A 19,743-nucleotide genomic window follows, 5' to 3' on the forward strand; every position below is an offset into this window, starting at 1 on the left:
CCTCGGGCTGGAGAGCTTCGAGTGACTCGCTGGGAGTTGAGCGGGAGGCCAGACCTACTACGGGCTCGTCCACAGTGGGGGGATCGAGCAAGATAGAGAACTGCGGTTCAAGATTGAAAAACCGCTTGTCCTGGGTGTTGGGAGGGGGAGGAGGCCCCGAGGAGGCTAGCTGCCTTGAGACCATGTCAGAGAATATGGGTGGGACAGGAATCACTTCGGTTTCCACCACAGGCTGGGAGAAAATAGAGTCAGGAGGAACCCCCGATGCCGCTGGGTTGGGTGGGGGAGGAGGGTTCAGGCCCGAGGTATTCCTGGCCTTGAACAGGAGGGACCTAAATAGATGTGGTTTAAACAGCCCCAGAAACGCGGGCTGGCCTGGAGAGAGGCCCTCGTCCTCTGACATGTCCCCTTCTGGGGGGCCTGCTCCCAAGAGGAGTTCACTGTCTACGATAGACCCCAATTCGAGATCCTCTTCGTCCCCAAAGAGGGTAGGGTCCCCGAGTTCCTGGGCCTCCATCTCCTCCATCTCCAAGGGCAGGGTCAAGTCCCCGTGGAGAGCTACCTGACCATGCGAAGTTGCTGATCCTCGAGCCTCGGGGCCTCAGGCCTAGGGGCCAGACCGGTCAGCTGCTGAAACTGTTGTGCTATCCCGTGCCGGATGGCCAGCTCCATCGCTTGTTTGAGATTTTCGGGGATTTCCACCATGGGGGGTGGGTGAGGCTCCTCCAGGCGCAGACCTGCAGCAGCGGGGGGGAAGGTGGCCTCAGGGGCCTGTCCAGGCTGCGATGAAGAGGCAGAAGCAGGGGAGGAGGGAGGATGGGTGGAGGTAGAGGGAGTGGGATTGGAAGGGTCCAGAGGCACAGAGCTTGACTCCTTAGAGCGTCTGTCAATCTCCTTTTCAAGGGCCCTGTGTCGCCTAAGGGCATCCCTTTGAGAGGCTTTGGATGTTTCCTGTGCTTGTTTGCGCAGGTGGTGAGACTTAGCCTTGGCCTTCAGGGAAGTGCCACGAGATGCATTGTCGTCTGCCATCTGGAGAGGAGAAAGGAGGAAAAGCTCTTGATTAATGTGAGGTGATTAACAAGTCTGGACACAGCCTAAGCAGGGGCCGGGAAACCCAGTACTCGTTTCGCACCCCCCTAGATCAAGGGCAACAGAGGTGCTTTGCACGTTGTTGAGAAGTAGGGCCTAGCCCAGAAGCCAATTGCCAAAGATGGACGCAAAAAACCGTCCCTGCCGGGCGGACCGGGGAAGGGGATGGCGGAGCTGCTACCTCCCTTGCTGGGGAGAGACTGTGTAGCCAGTAGACTCCTATATCTAGAGGAATACCAAGGCAGGATTGCAAGTTACCAGCAGGGATTTGGACATTCCAAGGATCTGCCCAGGAATCAAACACAATGCGGCCTGCAGGTAGGCCTCGAGCAGTGGCAGGCGTCCCTGGGGCTACCAACCAAAAATTTTAAAGTAAAGTGCCATCACGGGTCCTCGGACAGTTGCACGTTTGGATGCGGCCTACGTAGAGGCCGGGGATCCTAGCGCACGTTTCGCACCCCCCTTTTGATCAAAAAAATTTTTTTGTATTTAAAATAGGAGGCTGTTGCACAGCAGGGCCTAGCCAGAAGCCAATTAGCCAAAAGTTGAACGCCAGGCAGCTACCCCTGCCGGACGGACCGGGGAAGGGGATGGCAGAGCTGCTAACTCGCCTGCTGGGGGAAGGGCTACAGAGCCAACTAACCCTGGTTAGCCTGATAGAAACTAAGCGCAAACAGGCAAGGATATAGGCAGTCTGGAGCTCTGCCTATAAAACATTAAGAAAAACCCTGTTATAGGCCTCTGAAAAATGGCGCCCGGCCATGCGGCCACACACAAGATGGCGGCGACTCCTGCCACTCCCAAGATGGCTGACGCCACAGGGAGCCCAAAATGGAGGGCGCAATGACGAGGCAATCCCCAGCGGCGGCTATCACCCAGGAGAAGTTAAAAAGGCCTGGAGGCCACAAAGAAGTACCTGGGAGAGGCAGGGAAGCATCTCCCTGGGTTAGATGGCGTTCGCAGGGGGGAAACGGCGAAAGAACAAAACCAGGCAGGAAAGAAACGATGCAGCTTCGCACGGAGCGAAAAGGCGGCAATTGGAGGGGGGGGGGCAGCGCTCGAAGCGCTGGATTCTCCCTTAAAAGGATAGTGAAACAATTCCCCTTAGAAGAAAAAGGCTCCCTAGGGAGCTCAAACCTCAGTTTCCTGCGCTGTCTGAGAGTCCAAGTTGATCAAAAAAACACGAGGTGCTAGAACGACCAGGAGCAAAAGGAAAACCAGCCTGACTGCCACGAGGCTGAGCAAAAAACTGGGGCGTGCCCGGAGGACCACGTGATGGTGAGGGGCGTTCCTCAATCTCAAGCTCAGCCTGTGAGAGCCGAGACTGGAGCTCCTCCCAACCTGGACACTCGAGACAGCTCTATGGAAAATATATATTCTTGCCTTGTTGTGTTGTATATTCATGAGGTGCAATTAATTCATTTAAATAAGTTTTCTGGGTAATAAAAGTTAAGGGGTAGTTGAGGGTGTTTCTCTTCTAATTATAGTTATTGTGAATGTTAATATGATTAGATTACTGTTTAATTTTTGTTATTGGGATATAGTTAAGGCCCAGTGTTTTGAAAATTAAGGTAACAAATAGAGGAGAACACGCAGAATAGATCTTAATTTTGCAATCTTTTCTATTTATTGGCTTGTGCCAACTTGTGAAGTCCATTAGAATCTGCAGGATGAAAGCTTGGCTTTCAAGATATCAGCTCCTTCTTTTTGCTTTTGGCAAAGTCATTTGGCATTTACCCCACTGCACTTGGCACTCTTCATTTTGCTAATCTAGTTTTGCCAAATATGAAATGAAGTCTCTAGGAAAGATAAAGAATTTAAAGACCAGATGGTGAAAGGAATGCATCTCAAAGATCACATTAGGCTTTTTAAAAAAATGCTTTGATATTCCTTTCTCCCCTCAGATCTGCAGCCTGGCACTTTTATTACTGAAATATGCTACTGTTTTTTTCTAAATATATCAAAACAAATAAGTAAACAATAAGCATATTAAGACCAAGGTTCTGATGATCACAATTTTCAGTGAGAATAGAATACTGACTACTGAAGAAATAATTATTGTATGCAGGCTCCAGTTGTGTATCTCTTTAATTTTGCATTTTTATAATATTTTATCAGTTTCCTGCATCTCTCTGCCCAACCATTTGAAGACACAGAATTAAAGTTTTCTTTAAACAAAGAACTAAATACTAAATACTGAATGTTCATAGTGAATTTAGGGGTAGAATAAAGAACTGATTATTGGGTTCCACGAGCGATGGAAGGCAATAGCTGACAATCTTACCGGACATTGATAGAATACAATATACTAAGCCATAATATGGTTTGGTTTTGATTTACACGCCATATGACATCAACCATGATGGCTTTCACAAACTATGTCTCAATCACTTTGAGGAAAGAGGTAATATGTTTCCCCCCCAGTATTTTTCTTTTGCTATTCCATGATGTTTACAGACTTATAGATGCTTGTACACAGAATAACATGAACGTTATCAAAAGTGTGTATGATTGCATTTTTATAATGATGATTACTAAAGTTGCCATCGGTTAATCCATACAGATGGAGAAAATAAAACCGTAAAATACACTCCATCCTGGTGACTCTTCAGGGCTAAGCCAGTTGGGAAAACTGAATGATATACTTGGTGGTGAAAACACACAGTACATGTCCAGCCTCCATTTAGAATTATCCAAAATTGGATTTAAATGCGTGCTCCAACATATACAGCTGTTTAAATCTAGCTTTCTGGTTTCCTTGTTTCCATTAGCTTTTGACTTGAGAAATAAGCTTTAGAAGGAATAATATATTGTTTAATGATAAAGATTCAAGTGAGCAGTACTGAAAAATCAAGACATTGTTTGAAGTATGAATGGTTGAAAATGCAACCTTGTTCTGACTTAGATTGGAATCGCTATTGGAAGTTACGAGTTTAAACTGAAATTATACACTCTAGTTGCAACTGAAATTCCAGTTAATGCCTTCAGCACAGCTCTATGCTTGCTATTTTTTCCTTGTTTTTTTTTTCAACCAGGAGGAGACAACGTGTAGCTTTTAAGTACCATGTTGTCCCCAGGTCCATGATTGCAACAATAAAATTAATGGAAAAATTGCTAACGTTGAAGGCACAAATTCCTCCCTCTCTTCAAAATAAAGATGGAAATAGAAGTCAGTACTTCTATGAGCAAACTATTCTAAATTTCCATTCTTAAACCATCAGCCTATTGCATCTCTGAAAATCATTTCTTGGGGCTTTCCATCCTTAAATATCTTGACCTCCGAGGAAAAACAAAAATTTAAAATTAGCTTTCTTGTAATGACCTCACATCTCTCCTTGTGACTGTCAGGATTCCAGCGAAGGCAGCCTTCAATTGATTGGGGAGTGAATTAATGACTCCTGTTTTTACAAGGTTGTATACACATGTCTTGTTTATTAAGGAGAGACGAAACAACTGAAACTGAAAGGAAACAACTGAAAAATGTATGAAGAAGCTGGCTGCTTGAATCAAACACCTGGAAACCCCATTGTAATTTTTGAATCATTGTTTTAAAAATTACAGTGGGTTTTCTAGGTGTTTGCTAGTTGATTTTTGAGTCAGAAAATAGATGTTTTCCCATGACAAGCTATGTGAAAAATCTCATCTTGCTTTTTAGAGTTGGGTTGTTTTGTTTAATTACTTAATCTGGCCCTATTGCAAATGGTATTACATTAGTTATCTTATAAATAAACAGAATTTATGTGTCAATCTGTGTCACCTGCTTTAGCCATAGGCACTATACAATTGAAATTTTTTTTAATAGATTAGATTTTAGAAGCTTCTAAAGCCTTGGGTTTAATTGAGGAAATGCAACTTATCTTTCTTGGGTTTGTGATGTTTGCTTCCAAAATGATTTATATCAGTGGGTTCTTAAACATTTTGGTCTCAGGACCTCTTTATATACTTAAACATGATTGAGGACCAAGAGAGCTTTGGTTAATGTGAGTTACATCTGTCAATATTTACTATATTAGAAGTTAAAAATGAAAAATTTAAAAATATTGATTTGACTTCCTGGACCCCCTTAAAAAACCACCAGACCATACTTTGAGAATTGTTCATTTAGATAAAAAATTATTGACTGTATAGGAGCACACTTTATCAATTCATGCTGAGTTGTTCATTATCAATTTGACTTAAGTTCAAGATTATTTGGAGGATAATATGGGGGGCGGGGGAACAGGCCTTTTCATGAACTCCTCGAGGGAAAGGTAGGATACAAATGATTAAATAAATAAATACAATGAAATATTTGCCATCTAACTGTGATTTCATTTCAGCTGATGTAGCTCAGCAGTTTCAGTATGCAGTGCGAGTCATTGGAAGCAACTTTGCCCCTACAGTTGAGAGAGATGAATTTCTTGTGGCAGAAAAAATTAAAAAAGAATGTAAGTTTATTTTGAATTTGCTTTTTAATGGTGTTTAGATTTATTTTTGATAAAGTTCGTATTGCTACTAAATTGTACTTGATTAGATTCGCTTTCTTGTCAGTGCTATATTATTACTCCAGTAATTTTTATAAACATAAGTAAGATTTAGTATGTTCATATGAATTTAAACATATCACTGTTAGCTGAAATTAATACATAGAAAACATAATGCAAAACGGATGGGTTTATGCATTTTTTCAATTCTTTTAAACATTGCTTATAACTACCGTAGTGAAGAAAATATGAAATGACATCATAGCAATATTCTAGATTTTATGCACTCCTGATAAGTCTCAGAGTTCTATACTTCCTCTGCTAATCCCACCATGATTGGTATCAACCTCTGAGGGCATCAGGTGGATTGTCTGGCTCAGGTAGTATTTGCGTGACTATTGTCAATAACGCACAAAAAGATCTGAGTAAGGGGATAACAAGTATTAAGAGGCTGGCTTGCAACTCAAAGTAAATCCAACTGAACTTGAGGGAATTTAGAGTAGATTTTACTAACAATAACAAAATAAAACTTGCATGCTACTCAACTCAGTGACTCTAGGTGGCTAGCAACAATTCAAAGAAGTTACAAACTTTAGCCAAACTTTTAGATAACTGATAGACAAACTTATAGACTTTAACGGAGTCTAGGATTCTAAATCTGAGTTTTTGCTTCTCCCAGTTCTTTTTCAAGCTTTTTCATGGTATGGCACATATACAGGTTACAGCAGCAATCGGGACTGGGATCACTGTCATTAAGTGATAATGTCATAAAGCACAATGTCCGTTACCACATTGCTTAGCAAAGGCAATCCTAGCATTCCCGAGTTGCCATCTTAATCCCAGCACCATATAACATTTAAGAGGTGGGAGTAAGAAGCGTGGGGTGGGTAAGTGCTATGGGTTGGGCACTAGGGAATGCATGCAGGCCAGTGAGGGCCTTCTGTGAGCTGGCACTGGAGAGCACACTGGAGAGCACGGGTGGAACAGTGAGGGCCACTGGCAAGCCAGCAAAAGATGCAAGTAGGCACCAGAGAGGATGAGGATGAGCGCAAGCAGGTTGGTGGGAGCTCAGATTGTTGAGCACACTGTAAAGTATGAGATCCTCGCCCTGGGATCTTGTACTGCATAGTAGGGCTCCTCAGGAAAACAAGGGGACAGGATTGCTTTTCAGGAGCAACTGCAACCTTCCCTCCTGGTTTCCCCATTGACTTTCTGGGAAGCCATCAGGGAAGGTGACAAATGGCAATCATGGGACCTCAGCTCACTGCAACATTATAATTGCATGATCACATAACTGCAGGGTCAGTGCTATGGCTGCAACTTCACAAACTGGTTTACCCTCATTCAGCGGCATCATAATTTTGAACGGTTGCAGAACAAGTGGATGTATTTTGACTACTTGTGTCGCAAGCAGTTATCCTTCCTACCCAAGGCTCCCCCTTTAAGAACATAAAACAATTCTAAGGTATGTTTTATCAGATGTTTAAGACCTCAGATGTAGAGTTTTTTTCTTTCTCCCTCTCCTGCTCCTCCTCCCTCTCCCTCTCTTTCTCTTTCTCTTTTGAGCTCCCATTTCCTTTATAGATTGCTGATGCAGGAAATTTTCTACGGTGGTCATCCTGTTATTTCACAAAGGTGGAGGTTGCCAAAATACTGTACAAGCACTTTGGAAGGGTTGCTTTTGGCTATTATGCACTTATTGGTTGTGGGATGTGAGGTAGGGAGCAGTGATCCTCTTTCATCCTATATAGTCCACTGTTTTCTCTGCAGAACAATAGGGCAAGCCATTTTTAAATTGCAGATGCGTATAGAAAAATGCTGCATTAAAAGCAGGTTGGACAGTTTTGTCTCTGCAGCAGGAAGTGGGGATTTGCCCCTTTATTCCTTTCATGGACAAGACAAGAAACTTAAGGGGAAGAGGTTACTTTTTTGACAGCTTTGCCATCTTATGACATCCACCTTATTATATCTTTGAGTGAGGATGATCTGATCTTCCAGATGCATTGTTTATAATCCTGAACACAAAGTATAACATCAATTAATTTTATAAATCAGAAGTAGAATAATTTAAAATATCATTTTCTTGATTACTTCGTGTATAAGTGAGATTATGTCTTTTTTGCAGCAAGTGTTTCTGACCATAATTTATATTGGCAAACGTAGAGTATTTAATAGAAAGTTTAAAAAATTCATGTTCCAAGGGTAAGATTGTTTTATTGGAGACAATACAATTGCTTGGTGCTTGGGTTATCTTTTATCTATGTGTCTGTCAGTCTGTCTATTAATCTATTAAATGTGTAAAGTCACCCATCTTACAAATGTGACTCTGGGTAGTGTTTAATAAAACATAGTTTGTAAACTATAACTCTTGTATGACATCAAATTGTGCTTGATTTATATAGCTACTATCTATTATTGTAACCATGTAGATAGGTAAACAATTCAAAGTTTTCAGAAAAAGAAAAACCAAGCATTACATGGGTATATAGTAGTCATAATTGTGTACCCTAGAACCATTTCCTCACTTTAAGCCCTGGTATGGAAATATTGTTGTATTTATCTTGAGCAATGTCAGATGAATGTGTTGGAATTAGGAGGAGTTTATTCACAATGACTCTTAATGTTGGTGAAGAAGCAATGTCTGCATTTCCATTTTGGAAATTTATATTTTTGGAAATGTGATTCTTCAAATCAGTACCACAGAGGATACAATAGAGCAGCGTTCCCCAACTGTGTTGGCGGCCATTCCATAGAGGAGAGGGGATGGTTTTGTGTGAGGGGCTGGTGCACGCTCGTGCACACACACACACACACACACACACACAGCTTCGTGTGTGAGTGCTTGTTGCTCGTGTGAGTGGGGCTGTACATGCTCACCCGCTGCTGGTATGGCCCAGTTCTGAATGGGTTGCAGCCCAGTAGTGGGCCATGGCCCAGGAGTTGGGGACCGATGCAATAGAGGCAAGTAAAATCTAGTGTAACAAGGATTTGTGTTTTCACATTCATTTACACATTATATTGCATTTTTATGTAAGCAAGGCAGTTCTTTGAAGAAATAATAATCTTTATGCAGAAAACCTTTTCCTTGTATTTAGATCACTTATATAATATTAAGTAAAAAGTTGTTCTATACGAAGAATGAATAGATGTATGCATTTGCTTCTTAAAACAACATAAAAGTAGATGTTCTACATATGAACAATATTGAGATAAAAAAACAAATTATGATGGAAAAGGAATTGTTGGAGGCCAACTTTGTAATATAAACCAGCAGAAATCTATATAGCAATAAAACACCCAATAGCACTGTCATTTGCCTTCAGAGAGGTATCAATGCTGAGTAAAACACAATTTGCTTCACAACACTGCCCCTAAAGTGCCTTTCTCTATTACAGTTGTGCGCCAAGGAAGAGAAGAACATGCTGCTGTATTTTCAGAGCTATACAGAAAACTTTACTCACAGGTAAAGGAACGAACTCTCTACTTGGGCTGTGCAAAAACTTTACAAAACTATTAGCAAAATGAAGCACCTCTCTTGAAGTTTTAAAGCTTCTAAAAGGACTCACATTCCCATTTGCTATTGCAGAACAGAAATGTGGTTTGTGCAAGCATATACAGACAACCCTGGGAAGCCTGAGAAGGCTCCTTTGACTCCCTTTGACAAGAGAGGAATGGGTAATCTTTGAGTTAGGTCCATTTGTTCATTGACCCTTCAAAGTTATGATATTGGTGAACGCAGAGATAAACAGCAGTCAAACCATCGATATTTGGGGACTTGGCAACTGACCTACATTTACTACCAGTTGCAACGTCTCATGTTCTTACTCTCTACCCTTGCATGAACTACTTCTGCTTCAGTTCCTCCACCCACCTATCTCTCTCCACCCCACCCCCCCATCTCTATCCTTTGGGCCACCCTGCTCTCTGCCACCTACTCTTGCTGCCACTTCAGCAGAGCCTCCAGAGCTGGGCCCACCTAGGAATTCCCATCTAATGGGATGTAGAGGAGGCAGGATGGCAGGGCAGGTATAGAACCTCCAACTTCCACTGTCGGCACAAGCAGCAATAGCCCATTGAGCTCCCCTTAGCAGATGAGGCTTCGCTGCCCTGCTGCACTCATTGGCACTATGTCCTTGTTTAGCACGTGAATCCTGGATCAGCAGTGGAAGGAGGAAGACAGTGAATGTCAAGGGTAGGAGTAGGTGATAGAATGCAGGGTGGCCAAAGGGTTGAGATGGGGCGGGGGGAGATAGGCTGGTGGAGAGATTTGAAGCAACAGCAGTTTAGGCAGGGTAAGAGTGGCATGAGGTCCTTGCCCAAAGATTATGTGGTTCTTGCCTACTAATTGCAACCAGGATTGCCAAGCTGCCATTACTGCTAGGTGGTGTGCTTACATGGTGTTTTGCTTAATGATCACTTTGCTTAAAAATGGAAACTACAGTCCCAATTAGGGTTACAGTCCAAGGACTGCCTATACATCATTTGTACTAATGTCATTGCTTTGCAAAGCCTTGTTCCCCTGCGATATCAGTTTGATCATAGTTTTTATGGAAATGTATTGCGTTCCCTCATGTTCTATAATACTGTAATGAATTCTTCTAGTTATGAAAATAAAATGAATAGCAATTATTTTAGTTTCCCAAAATGATTTTTTATGGAAAGGTCTTAGATCATCAAGGTATATTTTGCTTTTTTATGTTAAACTTATCTGCCTGCTCTATTTTTAAGTTAATGTATATTGATTAATTGATCATACATTCCTTCAGTCCCTTAAATAATGTTGGATTTATTTTAATTCTTTTTTGGTACATTATGTCTAGGGTTCCTTAAATAGACTGTACATGATAATTTACAATATATTAATTTTATGCAAATAAACCCTCATGCGCACGCACACACACACACACACACACACACACACACACACACACACGGAAGCAAATTTATTATTTGGCATGGTTGAATTCTTTCTTTCACTAGAGGAGGCTGCTAAAATATTTTGAGATTCTGAAAATAATTAAAAGGCTGCTTAATGCAATTGCTCCTGAGTAGCTAATGACTCAAAGAGAACTATCAGTCTTTTCTTGAGTTTTCCAATTTTCGTAATTTATCTTGCAGAATCAAATCATTTAAACAAACCTGAAGAAAACTTGGGAGGTCCTGGAAAGGACATGCCTTATTTTAATAGGAATCCTCCATTACTGATGCTTGATATCAGTTCTTCTTTGTGTGGCTATGATAGATTTTTCAAGGGGGGGATGCGTGGCAGCGTGGAATATGGCTTGCAAAACTGACAGGCATCCCCCCTTGAAAAATTGCCTCCTAAAAGAGATAATAAAGGAATTTCAACCAGGGTTAATGCAATGCCCTTAACCCCTTCTCCCCCACTCCCGGAGGACCCTTTGGTTTGTCAGGGAAGTCATTATGGAATTGGTTAACCAATCTGTCGCGTGTACATCCCAACTTTTTACCCAAGTAAAAAGGGTAACCCTGAAACAGTTCAGTTCACACAGTCTATCCACTTGGTTTTAGTAGCATCATCCAATGTGGGAAAGTAGATGGTGGAAATGAAATAATTTGAAGCCAATGCCTTGTGTAAACACAAAGAAACCTTATACGTACAAAAGAGGCAAGTGGGCAATTGCTGATACTCTAAAGTGTGTGTGTGTATACATGCATATGTGCACATATATACATACAATTATTGTGACAATAGATCTGTGTGTCTGTAATTGGTTTATTCTTTTTGAAGCTGACTGCTGATTGGTTTATTCTCTTTGAAGCTCTTGGCTGCTGCTGTGGAACCTAAAGACCAGTTCTCCAGAAGTGAACAACAGCTGGATAGATTTCTTGGCACTTGGGGTTATCTATTTATGATATTTTGAAATGAAAAGGCAGACAATACTTGCTTTGCTCTGAATAAGTAATACTTTTATATTTTGAACTCAGGTTGTCATAACTAATTGTTGCCTCTTATCATAGAGCGTTTTGAAAAACAGATGGTCAATCCTCTACCTCCTGCTTAGTCTCAGCGAAGATCCGCGTAAGCAGTCAAACAAGGCAAATAGCATTTTTAATCTTGTTTATTACATGTGTATGTATGTGTTTATGTAGATTTAGCTTTTAAAATCAACTTTTGATTTATGAAATTTAACACTGAATTTTCTTAAAAGATTTGAATTTCATTGATTTGCCATTTTTATGAGCCAAATGGCAAGCCAATCAGTTTCAAATGATTAAGAACATTAAAATGTTTTTAGATGACTGGTTAAATCATTTAATATATTTTGCTGCTGCCTAAAAACTTCACTGAAATTAGAAGCTAGTAATACTCTGAACGTATGTCATATTTGAAAAAAAAATGGCTCTTTTTCATTACAAGAAATCTTGTCCTAATAGTAACTAGCAAAACACATTAATTGTTCTCTCTATGTTAGCAAATAAATATATGAGGAACAAAAATTTGTTTGATATTTCTGCAGTCTACAGTGTAGATATTTAGTCAGTTTTCATTGAGGTGAATTCTTGTATTGAATATAATGAAAATATCCAGGGAAAAATTGGATTTGGCTCTAGAAATGTTTTATTACTGTTGACTTATTTTAGACGCATAGTTAATAAAAACAAATAATAGCCATGTATCTGACTGTCAGATGTAATTTCTTAAACAATTTCAGGGTCAGAATTTTCTTCAGTGAGAAATATCTATATTCTGACTTGATGAGATATTTCATCATTGTCTGCATGAGATTGTTTTTTTAAGAAGCTGTAACATTCAACCTATTTCAGTTTTGTTACTGGTTATTTTGGTAGTTGCTGAAAATCTATTTTCAGATGAAAAAAGCTGACATTCTCTGAAATTTAATTCAAAAAGTCCAGATATATGTTTTCTTTTTGATTTAGTTTTGGCATTAGCTGCAGTAATATCATTTTTATTTACTGATAGGATAATAGAAATCCAGTTTGGTGTATTGGTTAAGGTGTTGGCCTGAAAACTAGGAAACTATGAGTTCTAGTCCTGTCATGAAAGTCAGCTGAAGGCCAGTCAGTCTCTCTCAGCTCAACTCACTTCACAGAGAAGTTATGGGGAAAATAGGAAGAGGAAGGAGTATTGTGATATTTGCTGTCTTAAGTTACTTATAAAGTAGTAAAGGTGTGATACAAAATATAATAAATCAATAAAATAATGTTTTGCTAATAAGATAAAACATAAAAACCATGTTGTCGGATTATGGGGTCATTCATGGCTCATCTTTACCATTGGTGTTCTAGATAGAATAGTTTAAGAAACACTGATTTGGATGATGCTTTGGACTATGATTACTGTATGAGGTATCCTTAAAATGTGGGCATTTTTTCCTCCCCCAAGGTTTCAAATTTTGCTACCCTCTTTGCTCAAGCTCTACCACGGGATGCTCACTCAACTCCTTACTACTACGCTAGACCTCAGAGCCTTCCTCTGAATTATCAAGACCGGAATGTCCAGCCTGGCAGTATGGGAAGCAGTGGGATCAGTAGTATAGGGATATATGCCCCAAATGGGCCAACGCCAACTCCACCAACATTTCTTCCAGGGTAAAGGAAATCTGTTTGTCTTGTTTTATTTATTCTTTTATTTATTTCAGTTTTGGGATTGCCTGACTTCAGAGTGACTCTGGAGTCGCAATATGTTTTAAATATGACTCTCACACTCACCAGCCTGCACTGACCTCTCCTTTCCCCCTTCTCTTTCCCCCCTCCGCGAGACATTCTGTACTCCTTACTTTATTGCACTGTCTTCCTGCTCCAGAGCTGATATTCCTCCTTGCTGAAATTCAAGCAGGAATTTTCAGCGCTGAGCACTTGTGTCTGCGGTAGACCTTCCAGAACCTCTCCCACCTGCCTGAAGTACCCTGTACTCCTTACCGTACTGTTCTGTCTCTCTGCTCTGGGGTTGAAAATCCTGCTTAGATTTCAGCTTCCTCTCATCTCTGAGAGTTGGTTGGAAGAGCTGCCAGCTGAAGAATTTCAGCTCTGTTCATGAAGGAGAGTTGAAATCATTCAGTGGGTTGCAGGAACAGTAGTTCGGCAGTCGGCAGCAACAGCAACCTTTCTTGCCAACTTCCTCATTGACTTTCTGGAGAAGCCAGCAAGATTACAAATGGTGGTCTCATGGCCTCAGGGCATTTGGCAATCACACTGAAACGTGAGTAGTGAGATTGTCAAGCACCCAGATCAAGATCTCTTGACTGTGGGGTATCTGTGTGACATCTTGGGACAGATGTAGGTGCTTTCTGAGCCCGTTGTTATTTCAAAACATTGTTAAGTGATCAATCATAACTTGAGGACTTACCTGTATGTAGTCTATTATTTAGGTACCTCTTTAGCTCTAGAAGAAGAATTTATTATAATTATTTCAGATTGAGATTTTTGCTGTATTTTAAATTGCTGTGGATTGTGTATGAGGATATATTTCAGGAATTATTTTAAGATGCAGTCTATATTGTTAAGCGCTTAGAATGATTCCATAGTAGTAATGTACAAAATCTTGTATTTCAGTATATTATCTTAAAATATATTCGTTGGTCAATGAGGCTTATTGTTGAATGCATTGTAAGTTTCAAAGCCTATGAGCAGAATTTAGAAACAGACAAAAATTTTCAGTATTTGATAAATCTCTTCAGTAATACATTACTTACTATGGTAAGTGGTGTGGTACTTATAGTTAGTTCTCATTTAACTACTGATTCGCTTAACAATGGTATTTACAATGGTATGAAAAATAATTTGCAACCAGACCTTGCCTTTATGTCTCTCTTGGGTCTCTAAAAGCAAAGCAAAGCTGAAGTAAAATCATAAGTACAATCACAGGTTCACTTAGCAACCACTTCACCTAACAACCATGTTGCTGATTCATTCCAATTGTGTTTGATAAATGAGGACTACTTGTACTTAGCTGACTTTTTTTGTCTGAGAACCTGAGAATTTCTCAGTCTGTTTCCCGTGATAGCTTAGCAACCTACCTTGAATATAGTAGGAAGAGACAAGTGTCCCTGGTATGGGGACTATTTCTCATCAGCACCATACACAAACTTTTGGGAAAGAGACATTTCCATTGCTAAGAATAGGCTTTCTTGTAGGATTGAAATAAAATATCAATGTAGTTTTTTAGTTTACTAAAATATTAGAGATCTACTATAAATTATTTTATTATTTTTTATTTATCAAATTTCTTCAGTGCCCAAAAATGATTTTTGGTGGCTTACAAATAAAAACCATGTAGCCATATAAAAAAGTCAGGTAATGATTGAAACAAAGCTTTAAAGCTCACGTTGGCAGGGTCTAAATTTAGTAATTCGATGTGAAAGATAGCTTCTCTCAAAAGGCATTTGAAATGTCAGACTCTAATGCCCCATTAAAGAACATTGTTTTGTTATATAACATTTTTGGCAGCAAACAACTGAAGGGATGAGAATATGTTTCTTCCATACTGTATTTAATATACTAGAGAAGATGTCTGCTGAACATTACAGATGTTTAATGCTTCCTCTTACACTATAGGGCTGTACAGCTAGGAGTTATATATGGCAGAAACACATAAGAAATCTTTGCTTTTATAGTGATGGTATTTTTTAAAGTATTTGTATATTTATTTATTGTATCTATTTTCTGTCTGCAAAGCTTGAATTAGGCTTAGCTGGAACATCATTGGGCAGTCATGGAAAAGTAAAAATATTTGAAAGATTTCATGTATTTTATTGCCATTTTATCATTATTATATTAATACCTAGGATTTCTTTTCTTAGACAATCCTATCAACGTGCGGGAGTAGGAGATTGTCTCCGACAACAGTTGGGGACACGGCTTGCTTGGACGTTAACTGCAGGCCAGCCTACATTACAGAATTCTACCTCAAAAGGCCTTTCAACCACGGTTTCACGTAATCAGCCAAGATCAAGGCGGGAGGGTGACATAAGTGGTAAGAGAAATGTATTTCACTGACTTTGCAGTGTGTGTAAACTTTCAAAGTTGAAACAGCCTAAACCAATTATCAAATTGGGGGCTTCGTATATTTTCTCATATTAAAAACTTTATTTGGAAATGTTCTACGATAGAGTGCTTATTAGTTGCTTAGGTGCCACTGCATTATGTTTGTTCTTGGCGACTGCACGGAAAAATGCTTGGCATCTTGACTAATCTCCTGCAGCAACTCATATCTTTTTGAAGGATATTTCCATAATCTCCATTGTCTTTTGGTACTTCTATGGCAGTGGTGGCAAACCTTTTTCGACTCCCGATAATTGTGCACGTGATCTTGCACTCGCATGCCAGCACCCAGAAGGCAACGCGTGCTGCGCCTCCACACACCTGTGATCCCCCGCCACATGCCATGCGTCTGTGCATGGGTGTGCGATCACCCCCCCATGCTATCCATCTGCACATGTGCGCGTGACCCCCCTGCTGCGTGTCTCTGTTCATGTGTGTACGACCCCCACGCTGTGCATCTGCACGTGTGCGTGTATCTCCCATGCCCCCTGTGCCTCCCACATATGTGCGCCAGATACCCAACAATCAGCTGTCGGGTGGCAGTGGTGCACATGCATGCACAGTAGAGCTCTTCTGGGCGAGCTCTCGCGTGCCGGCAGAGGTGGTTCAGCGTGCCACTTCTGACTCAGCGTGCCATAGTTTCGCCAACACCGTTCTATGACATCCATTGCCTTCCTCTTGCAGCTTCCATCGGTCTGGCACATATAATCATATTCTTCTACTTCACTCATATCAGTTGCCTAAGTATGTGAATTTCTGCTTGATTATCATCTCCTTAATCAGATGTTAGTCTTTGTTTGGCTCAGAATCAGTTGAAGGGCTATTCTTGCAGCCTTGGTAATGTTTAGTTAGTTAAATTGTTGCTGCCCTCTTGAAATGACTCCACATATAATTATAATAATAAGATGTAAAAAATAATATGCAAGATAACATAATACAGAGTGTGCAAGAGGCAAATTCAACAATCAGAAGAGTCAAACCAGATGGGTTCAAACTCTTCCTGATCCAATGTCTAGGGAAAAACCAGGTGGGATTGGAACCATCTGATCTTGAGTGGGATTACTATTCTAAAGGGCAATTATAGTGAAAGAGAAGGTATGAATCACGGGTTCCACGAGAGAATATTGCTTAAGAGACAGGCCCTGGAACATATCAGTTGTATGAGATTTTACTGGATAGGTAGAGATAATCAGAGAGAAATAGTCCCACAAAACTCGGGTTTGTGCCACAAAGAGCTTTAAATATTTAAGGTATTTCACTTTGAATTGTACCTCCAAGCCTCAAAGCTCTCCAGCTAACAATGTTACATGGGTGTATTGAGATGCAGCTGCAGTTGTCTGTGCCACTGCATTCTGCACCAGTTGTAGCTTCCAGGGAATCTTGAAGGGCAGGCAAGTAGAATGAATTGCAGTAATCCAGACAAGGGTGACTTAAGGCATGAGTGACTGTGTGTTTGGTCTCCCAATCCATTAATAGGTTCATCAATAGGCCCAGTAATACTTCAAACGCCCTCTGAGCCATGGCTGCCATCTGATTTTCTAGCAGGAGTCATGAATCTTGGAGGCTCCCAGATTGCACATAAAGTCTTTCTGAAGAATGCTACCCAGTCAGAACTAAATATAGAAATCTTTGAATAGAGTAGGCCTCAAAGTTCATTTGCCACTTGGTTATGCTCGGATTGAGCATGGATCTGCTCCTTTCTATCCTGACCCCATAGTTTCCAGATATTGAATCATCATGGCTCTGTAAATGTGTATTCTTCCTCTCTTGAACCAGCAGAAAGATTTTTGATATAGTTTAGGTTGCCCTGGAAGCTGAGCCCTTCAATATCAAGTCTTCCAAGTGGATCTGCTGTTCCCTTTCTATATTCTGAAGTTATTTTTTTCAGTAGCTTGTTTCTTTAAATTTTTTAAAAAGAGCAACTAGGTCCCTTATTGTAAATAGAGAAGCAAAAATAAATCAGCCTCCTTTCTTGTTATGTCCATTATCATTTCATGTTGGATAAGATATTAACTATATATAAATATTAATGATTTTTTTCTTAGATCTCCTTATCTTTTTAAAAAACCTTTTTCGTTTGCTATTTCTGTCTCTATTCTTTCATAGAGATTCATACCGTGAATACCAATGATTTTTCAATGGACCATCCAGGTTCACCTATGTTCACTCATTACTAAAACATCCAATTTGGTACTATTTAGCAACTATCATCCTGAAATACAATAACATAATAAAAAGTTCAGTTTCTGATTATTGTGCACATTTACAACCAAATTTCAAGTGCCTGACAATGCCCTGCAGAGAGAGTAACATTGGCCCAGCTGTATGAGAGAACTTTATCTGAACGGATGGCAGCACTCAGCCAAATTTGAAGAACTTGGTCGCTAAATGAGGAGTTGGTGTATGTTCTTGTAAAGTGAGAACATTTTTTTCCCAGCACTGGCGCTAATGGAGCTAATTAATTGAAAAGAAATGTAGGTTGAAGACATTTTTGACGCTTTCATCCCATTCTTCAATTTCCCTTTTTTTGGGGAAACTATGTGGAGAAGATAGTGGGAATCTAACTGTAGAGATTCCTAGAAGAAAGGAATAATGTGAATTCTTGCCAGTCAGAATTCAGGCCCAGTCATGGGATAGAAATGTTGGATGCCACGGGATTCAGTGTTCTTCCCATATTATTTAATGTTTGTATGAAGCCTGAGGGAGAGATTATTTTGGTTATACTCAATTACACATTTCCACCTCAGACTGAATCTTCACTCAAAAACTTAAACTGGTATAGGTAGTCCTCGACTTATGACCACAATTGAGCCCAAAATTTCATTTGCTAAGCAGGACAGTTATTAAATAAGTTGCACAACATTTTATGACTTTTTTTTGCCACAGTTGTTAAGAGAATCGTTGCAATTGTTAAATGAATCATATGGTTGTTAAATGAATGTGTCTTCTCCCACTGACTTTGTTTGTCAGAAATGAGCTAGGAAGATTACAAATGGTGATCAGATCACCCTAACACAGTGCATCTGTCATAAATACACACCAGTTGCCAAGCACCCAAATTTTGATCACATGACCATGGGGATGCTGCAACAGTCGTAAGTGTGAAAACTGATCATAATCAACTTTTTTCAATGCTGTTGGAACCCTCAAACTGTCACTAAATGAATGGTTATGAGTTGATGACTATCTAAATTTGGAAGTTAAAAATCTGGATGAAGTGAAAGAAACTCAGATGAAATTTTATCAATACGTTTTCACCAATAAGCATTGGGACAATCAGTAAAATTGGTCCCAATAGTTACTCTATCTAGGATTACATTCTCCCAAGGAGTAGAAGTAGGTGCAGGCTCACAACTTGGGGCTCCCCTTAGATATGAACATGACTTGAAGGGGTCCTTTGCTAAGTTCTTATAGTGCAGCAGTTGGAACGCTATGTAGAAACAATAACTTATACCTCGATCACCATGTGGTCAGACTGAATAGAATAGAATTCTTTATTGGCCAAGTGTGATTGGACACACAAGGAATTTGTCTTGGTGTAAATACTCTCAGTATACATAAAAGAAAAGATACATTCGTCAAGAATCATAAGGTACTGTTGAATTGCACTGTAGGTTTTGGAAATGATACAGAAGATATAATTGATCTAGACTGCAGCAACCAGACTGAGATTTTGAGGTTGCTGCACTGATAATTTTTGGTGCCAATTCAGAATGTAGGTAATAAATGATAAAGCCCTATGCATTGTAACATCAGCTTACATTCAACGCACCATCTTTCCAAAATGGATTTTGCAGTCTAATCTATGTCTTAAGGTCTGATAAGTGTCTTATCCCCTTGGGAGGTATGAGATATCTGACTCTGACAGCCAGCTTTCTTTGTAGTGACCCCTATGTTCTGCAATATGCTTCCCCTGGACATAGGTGCCACATTCTCTCTCCTTGCATTCCATGTGACAGTCAAAATATTTTTATTCCACTATGCCATTGGACTTAATTGATTGTGGATGTCCCACTTTGATATGTATGTTTTGATCACCTTAAACATATGTTGTTCTGTTGATTCTCCTTTGAGAATCCAGCAATTGGGGCAGTCAACAAATATTGCAAATAAGTAAATAATAAATAAATGGACTGAGTACAGCACTCTCACTAAAAGCTAAAAT

At 40.0% G+C, this 19,743-nt stretch overlaps 1 protein-coding gene across 1 annotated transcript in view; it reads left to right on the forward strand.

The window, feature by feature from the left end:
• TUBGCP3 (tubulin gamma complex component 3) overlaps positions 1-19,743 on the forward strand; it is a 71,584-nt gene that overhangs the window by 9,495 nt on the left and 42,346 nt on the right. Inside the window, exons 2-6 of the mRNA XM_026708377.2 lie at positions 5,409-5,516; positions 8,948-9,015; positions 11,535-11,612; positions 12,922-13,127; positions 15,338-15,510. Coding sequence (XP_026564162.1) covers positions 5,409-5,516; positions 8,948-9,015; positions 11,535-11,612; positions 12,922-13,127; positions 15,338-15,510 — 633 coding nt within the window. The remainder of the gene's footprint in view (positions 1-5,408; positions 5,517-8,947; positions 9,016-11,534; positions 11,613-12,921; positions 13,128-15,337; positions 15,511-19,743) is intronic.

The sequence above is a fragment of the Pseudonaja textilis genome, chromosome 8 (genome assembly GCF_049901715.1).
Source record: "Pseudonaja textilis isolate UNSWEBS1 chromosome 8, rPseTex1.2, whole genome shotgun sequence".
Classification (NCBI taxonomy): Eukaryota; Metazoa; Chordata; class Lepidosauria; order Squamata; family Elapidae; genus Pseudonaja; species Pseudonaja textilis.